At 42.1% G+C, this 7134-nt stretch overlaps 1 protein-coding gene across 1 annotated transcript; it reads right to left on the bottom strand.

The window, feature by feature from the left end:
- Positions 1–1955: 1955 nt before the first annotated feature.
- On the bottom strand, positions 1956–5569 carry LOC106568178 (bone morphogenetic protein 10). The gene is made up of 2 exons (XM_014138279.3): positions 5193–5569; positions 1956–4629 (listed from the first exon to the last, which is right to left on the bottom strand). The coding sequence occupies exons 1-2, from the start codon at positions 5548–5550 to the stop codon at positions 3566–3568; spliced, it is 1422 nt and encodes a 473-aa protein (XP_013993754.1). The 5' UTR covers positions 5551–5569; the 3' UTR covers positions 1956–3565.
- Positions 5570–7134: the final 1565 nt, after the last annotated feature.

Here is a 7134-nt window from a genome sequence, read left to right on the forward strand (position 1 = left end):
CAAAGCAATATTAATTTCAGGTTCACTTATGCTGTAGTGCACTTGTATTCTTGGCTTGTCTGCATGCCTTTAACGGAGAACCTCAAACAAAGTGTAATCTCTAACGCATTTCACTAGGCTCTAGTCAATCATGGAAGCACACAGGGTTGGGGAGTAACTGATTGCGTATAATCGATTACATGTAATCTGATTACAAAAAAATGGTAACCATAATCAGTTACATTACCAGCAAACATATTGTAATTTGATTACAGATACTTTTTAAAAACTAGTTCACTTCTTGGATTACTTTTAAATTCAGAAAGGGTGTTTGCTGATAAAAAAAAAAAAAAAGTACAATACAGTATGCCATCATTGTAAATAAGAATTTGTTCTTAACTGACTTGCCTAGTTAAATAAAAAAAGACACCTTTCTGTTTTCTCAATGACATTCAATTCAGAATTGGAAAAAGACGCAAGTTTTAGTTTGTTCCACCTGAGCGAGTCTGACCTCAAGTCAGAGACCTCTGATGACACACCAAATGTGTTTGATGAATAATTTTTGTCTTCTTCTAATGCCGCTTAATAAAAAAAAGTAATCAGATTACGTTACTGAGTTTGGGTAATCTAGAAGTTACATTACTGACCGCAATTTTGGACAGGTTGATAGTAACTTTAAGATAGGGGGCAGTATTGACACGGCTGGATAAAAAACATACCCGATTTAATCTGGTTACCACTCCTATCCAGTAACTAGAATATGCATATACTTATTACATATGGATAGAAAACACCCTAAATTTTCTAAAACTGTTTGAATGGGGTCTGTGAGTATAACAGAACTCAAATGGCAGGTCAAAACCTGAGAGATTCCTTTACAGGAAGTGGCCTGTCTGACCATTTCTTGAACTTCTTTTCCATCTCTATCATTTACTAAGGATCTCTGCTCTAACGTGACACTTCCCACGTCGTCCATAGGCGCTCAGAGCCCGGGAAAAAACAGAATGTCGTCATTCCAGCCCCAGGCTGAAACACATTATCGCCTTTCTCAAGTGGCCGATCAAGGGACACTGGCTTATGCGCGTGACCCCGACCGCCCCCGCCTTTGGGATTTTTTCCTCTGTTTGCCGAAAAGGAGATTCCCTGTCGGAATATTATCGCTTTTCTACGAGAAAAATGTCGTAAAAATTGATTTTAAACAGCGGTTGACATGCTTCGAAGTATGGTAATGGAATACTTAGAATTTTATTGTCACGAATTGCGCCATGCGCGTGACACTTCTTTACTATTTCGGATAGTGTCTGGAACGCACGAACAAAACGCCGCTATTCGGATATAACGATGGATTATTTTGGACCAAACCAACATTTGTTATTGAAGTAGCAGTCCTGGGTGTGCATTCTGACGAAGACAACAAAAGGTAATCAAACTTTTATAATAGTAAATATGATTATGGTGAGTGCTAAACTTGCCGGGTGTCTAAATAGCGAGCCCGTGATGCCTGGGCTATGTACTTAGAATATTGCAAAATGTGCTTTCACCAAAAAGCTATTTTAAAATCGGACATATCGAGTGCATAGAGGAGGTCTGTATCTATAATTCTTAAAATAATTGTTATGCTTTTTGTGAACGTTTATCGTGAGTAATTTAGTAAAATGTTAGCGAATTCCCCGGAAGTTTGCGGGGGGTATGCTAGTTCTGAACGTCACATGCTAATGTAAAAAGCTGGTTTTTGATATAAATATGAACTTGATTGAACAAAACATGCATGTATTGTATAACATAATGTCCTAGGGTTGTCATCTGATGAAGATCATCAAAGGTGAGTGCTGCATTTAGCTGTCTTCTGGGTTTTGGTGACATTATATGCTGGCTTGAAAAATGGGTGTCTGATTATTTCTGGCTTGGTACTCTGCTGACATAATCTAATGTTTTGCTTTCGTTGTAAAGCCTTTTTGAAATCGGACAGTGTGGTTAGATTAACGAGAGTCTTGTCTTTAAATGGCTGTAAAATAGTCATATGTTTGAGAAATTGAAGTAATAGGATTTTTAAGGTTTTGAAAATCGCGCCACAGGCTGGCAGTGGCTGTTACGTAGGTGGGACGCAAGCGTCCCACCTAGCCCATAGAGGTTAACATATTACATTTAGAAAGAAACCTACCCAACCCTGAAAGCACTCACATTTGTAATAAACTTCAAACACAATTTATTCTGCTCTGCTTTAGAATACGCCTCTTTGTCTTTGCATGTAGGATATATACGAATTATCTGTTATAGTTTTTCTTTCATTTATAATATACACTGAGTGTACAAAACATTATGAACACCTGCTCTTCCATGACATAGACTGACCAGCTGAATCCAGGTGAAAGTTATGATCCCTTATTGTTGTCACTTGTTAAATCCACTTCAATCAGTGTAGATGAAGGGGAGGAGATAGGTTAAAGAAGGATTTTTAAGCCTTGAGACTATTGAGACGTGGGTTGTGTATGTGTGCCATTCAGAGGCTGAATGGGCAAGACAAAAGATGTAAGTGTCTTTGAACGGGGTATGGTAGTAGATGCCAGGTGCATTGGTTTGTGTGAAGAACTGCAACGCTGCTGAGTTTTTCACATTCAACAGTTTCCCATGTGGATCAAGAATGGTCCACCACCCAAAGGACATCCAGCCAACTTGACACAACTGTGGGAAGCATTGGAGTCAACATGGGCGAGCATCCCTGTGGAACGCTTTTGAACCCTTGTAAAGTCCATGCCCTGACGAATTGAAGCTGGATGGGTAACATTTTGTGTGTGTGTGTGTGTGTGTGTGTGTGTGTGTGTGTGGAGGGGGTGTTCTGAACGTTTTGTACACTCATTGTATAATGATATATAGTAACAATATATGCCATTTAGCAGACACAACTTAAGAGTCATGCGTGCATACATTTTACATATGGGTGGACACAGGAATCAAACCCACAATACTGACCTGGTAACCGCCATACTCTACCAACTAAGCCATACAGGACCAACCATTTAAACCAAGAGCTACTTAAACCAATAAAGTTTTGTGCATATCTGACGGTACATACCAATATCGCCAAAATGAAAGTCAAATGTATGATCACAAACTACAAAGAACAGCATGATATTCACATTTCACATTTTTTTTCTTTTTAAAAAATAATTATATTGCTGGCATTGTAAAATAGCATTTATATAATCTCAATATAATAAGAAATGTACTTTTACAAATGGGAAATGTACATAATTGAATGCACATACAGGCAGGACCCTCTTGCTATGTCATCTTCCTATTTACGCCTCCACTGTTTATCTTTGTCATACAATGTAGTTGATGCTGCAAAATATAGATATAGAAATTATTCATGCCCTTAATATGGTGTACTGTATCCATTCTGTTTACACTATATGTCTGCTAGTAGCTCACAAAGCAAGTATCCTTAATGATTGCAGAAATGTATTATTTTCAAATAGGCACTTTTGATCTGATTTTCTTCTTGATAGTGAAATTGATGACCACTCAGTCTACGTTAATCCACAGTCTCTATACCTCTCTCCTGAACCTACAGTCAGTTCTATGACTATCTACAGCCGCATTCTGACACCACCATGCCCTCGTACTTGTGCATGTAGGTGACCACTCCTCCGTCCTCGACGTAAAGGAGTGCGATGGGCTCTAACTTGGTGGGAACACAGCAGGCTGGTGACGCCTTCTGTGGAATCTTACTGCTCAGCCGACTCTGGACAATGGCGTGCTTGGTAGGCGAGACCTCAGAGGTCATAGGGTAGCTGCATACACCATTGCACTCATAGGCTTCATAGCCCAGGGGCTGTATGACCCAGGTATCCCAGCCAATGTCCTTAAACTCCACATAGAGAGGGGTCTTCTTACAGGGGTCACCCTTGGTGTTGCGGCGGATTCGGGGAGGCGTGTCGTAAATGAGGTTGGAGTACAGTTGTATGAGAGTCTCCTCGTCCAGCTCCTCTCCATCAGTGTTCCTAGCATTGCTCCCAGCCTGGTCCCCCCAATTCACCTGTGGACTCGGCTCCAGGTCAGCCAGCAGGTCATTCTCATGTTCTGTAAACTGGTTGAGCTCCCGCTTGTCCTCCTCACGATGGTCTCTGTTCTGATCATCTGAGAACACGATCACCACTGGCATGTGTTTACCATCTGAGCCCATGTCAACATCCACATCAACCAACTCTTTCCTTCCATCCTCTTCTCTGACCTGGGGGGTCTTCCCACCATCAGAACCCAGACTTGCAATGTGGACCTCCAGACGGTGGGTGGAGCTCTCTGCCTTCCGCCAAAGGTTGACCTGATGGGTCAGGTCGAAGGTAATCCAGGCATCGTCTTTACCATAGACTTGCCGGGTTGCCAGCTCCTCCATTTCCTCCATTTTGTCTGTCTCCTGCTCATTCCTTCTTCCGTCCCTCCCCTCTTCTTTCCTCCAGTGCCCCCCCCCGTGGATCTTGTAGATGGTCACCTTGCGGTCAAGGCCGGAGTAGCATCTGCGATCCCTCTGGACCAGGGTGTAGAGGCGGAGCTCGGCGGTGAGGATGTGCTCGTGGTGGGGGATGGAGATGTTGAACAGCAGGGGGTGTGTCCTCACGCCCCTGATCGTCACACTGTAGAAGGAGGAATCTGGAATTAAAATATCAATGAAGGTCTGAATTGGGTTTAGACTCAAATTGGATTTAATCAATTTTATATTAAATAATGCATCAGTAATAAGGCTTTTAATTTAGCTGTTTTTTTTATATGGTTAGAATGAATTGCAATCATATCATGTAATTTGACTTCAAGAAGAGGAAATAAGTAACTGTTAAACCAATTAAAATTTAATAAAAGTTTCTTTAAGGGCAAATATCATATTTCATTCTTGTCAAAATTTAAGGCAAACTCCATAACACTTTGAATAATTTAAAGTTAATCTCAGTTATCCAAACAAAGAGTGATTTACAGTTAGTCAAATCTTAACTTCTCTAAAAGAACAGCTGAGTATCAGTGTACATTTTTAATATACTTTTGAAGTTGTATTGGTCAATAGATTGTATAGTGCTATTGTTCTCAAGTTAATTTGAGTTGCTTAATAATGTTAGCTAAATAAACAATTAATCATATCCAAAGATAATTTTTTTCAAAATGATGAAAAGTTAAACATTTAAAAAACAATGTCTTCAGACAAATATAAGTACATGTTGTACCTTCATTCTTGAAACTACGCACTATGTTGGCAGAGGGCATGGCCGTGCGATCGTTGGCAAAGCGGTTGTACAGTTCCAGCATGTATTCTGGTGGCTCTTTACGGGCTGCACGGGGCCTTGGCCGGGGGCCCAGCTCTGTGAGGTTCAACGTGGACAGAAACTGACCCTGAAAGTCCTGCATGTCCAGGTCTTCATTCTGCTCCAACATGGAGGTATCCACCAGACCTCTAGCCCCAGGGCCCCTTCGAAGCTCCTCAGGTGACATGATGGGACTGCCCTGGCTCAAACCAGGCAGCAACAGAGTCAGGAGGCTCAGAGAGTAGATGTAGCCCAGTATGGAGAACACTGGAGTAACCATGACTGCCTGAGTCAAAGGCAGGTTCAGGTCCAAAGGATGAGTATCAAGTATGGAAATAGAATAGGATCCTCAGCAGAAGATACCTGCGGAACAGTTCCACCCTATCCAACGGCAGTTTGTCTCGGGGCTGACAGGGTGGTGTGGGGGTCGAGGGAAAACAGCTTTGTCCTTGTTGATCTTGTGATTGGGTGCAGAGGGCAGGGCGGGATGTGTTGTCCACCTCACTGTGCTGACATGTTGGAGATGTCACTTGGGCTCTGCTCGCACTCTGCCTCTCTCTGGGCCAGCCAGCCTGCTGACGACCACTAATTCCAACTCCGCTCATCTTCTATCTACCGCACTCTGCCTCTCTCTGGGCCAGCCAGCCTGCTGACGACCACTAATTCCAACTCCGCTCATCTTCTATCTACCGCACTCTGCCTCTCTCTGGGCCAGCCAGCCTGCCGACGACCACTAATTCCAACTCCACTCATCTTCTATCTACCGCACCCTGCCTCTCTCTGGGCCAGCCAGCCTGCTGACGACCACTAACTCCAACTCCACTCATCTTCTGTCTACTAATTTGCGTGTATGCTTTCTCTGGTTGTTCATGGACCACTGCTGATGGGAGACATGTACACACAACTTTCAGCTTAAATTCTCTCTTACCTACAATTGATATCTGTTTCTTTATGCTTGTAGGATAAACTTTGTATTTATTTATGACATCTGAGTGAGGGCACTGGATATCAGCATTAATGCATTTTCTTGGAAAGAGTAACCTCTGGGATAACCTCTCAATCTCATTGGGTGATGCAGGCTGAAAAGTGAATTAGAAAGGATCATAACTCGTAACACTGTCATTGACAATCTAATGCAGTGCTGCAGGTGTCCCACAAGAGGTCAGAGTATATCCAGAGACCATAGATCCATGACAGCGCTTTCCTTTCTTCAGGTTACTGTACAGTACACTGTCTACAAAACATTTATGCTCTTTCAATGACAGACTGACCAGGCGAATCCAGGTGAAAGCTATGATCCCTTATTGATGTCACTTGTTAAATCCACTTCAATCAGTGTAGATGAACGGGAGGAGACAAGTTAAAGTGGGATTTTTAAGCCATGAGACAATTGAGACATGGTTTGTGTATGTTTGCCATTTAGAGGGTGAATGGGCAAGACAAAATATTTAAGTGCCTTTGATATGCTAGTAGGTGCCAGGTGCACCGGTTTGAATGGTCCACCACCCAAAGGACATCCAGCCATCTTGACACAACTATGGGAAGCATTGGAGTCAACATTGGCTAGCATCCCTGTGGAATGCTTTCGACACCTTGCAGAGTCCATGCCCCGACAAATTCTGCTTATCAGTAGTTGTCATATTCAACAATAAACATTAGTGTGTCAATACACTTCTTGATTAGATGTGTCGTGACATTTCTTGATTAGATTAAAAACAAATTAATTTAATAAGCACCATCTAAAATCTGCAAGAGCAATTACAAAACTTCAAATTATCTTGATAAACAGATATTATCTATTGATTGACATCTCACAGCTGATTTTAATGAAGCCCTCTGTGGTATAGCCTACCTGCTGTGCTGC

The sequence above is a fragment of the Salmo salar genome, chromosome 13, assembly GCF_965601325.2.
Source record: "Salmo salar chromosome 13, fSalSal1, whole genome shotgun sequence".
NCBI classification, from domain to species: domain Eukaryota; kingdom Metazoa; phylum Chordata; class Actinopteri; order Salmoniformes; family Salmonidae; genus Salmo; species Salmo salar.

Coding starts and splice junctions, on each gene's coding strand:
- LOC106568178 (XM_014138279.3), bottom strand. CDS start 5,550: ATGGTTACTCCAGTGTTCTCCATACTGGGCTACATCTACTCTCTGAGC. Junction 4,630..5,192: donor GCGTAGTTTCAAGAATGAAG/GTACAACATGTA, acceptor TTTTAATTCCAG/ATTCCTCCTTCTACAGTGTG.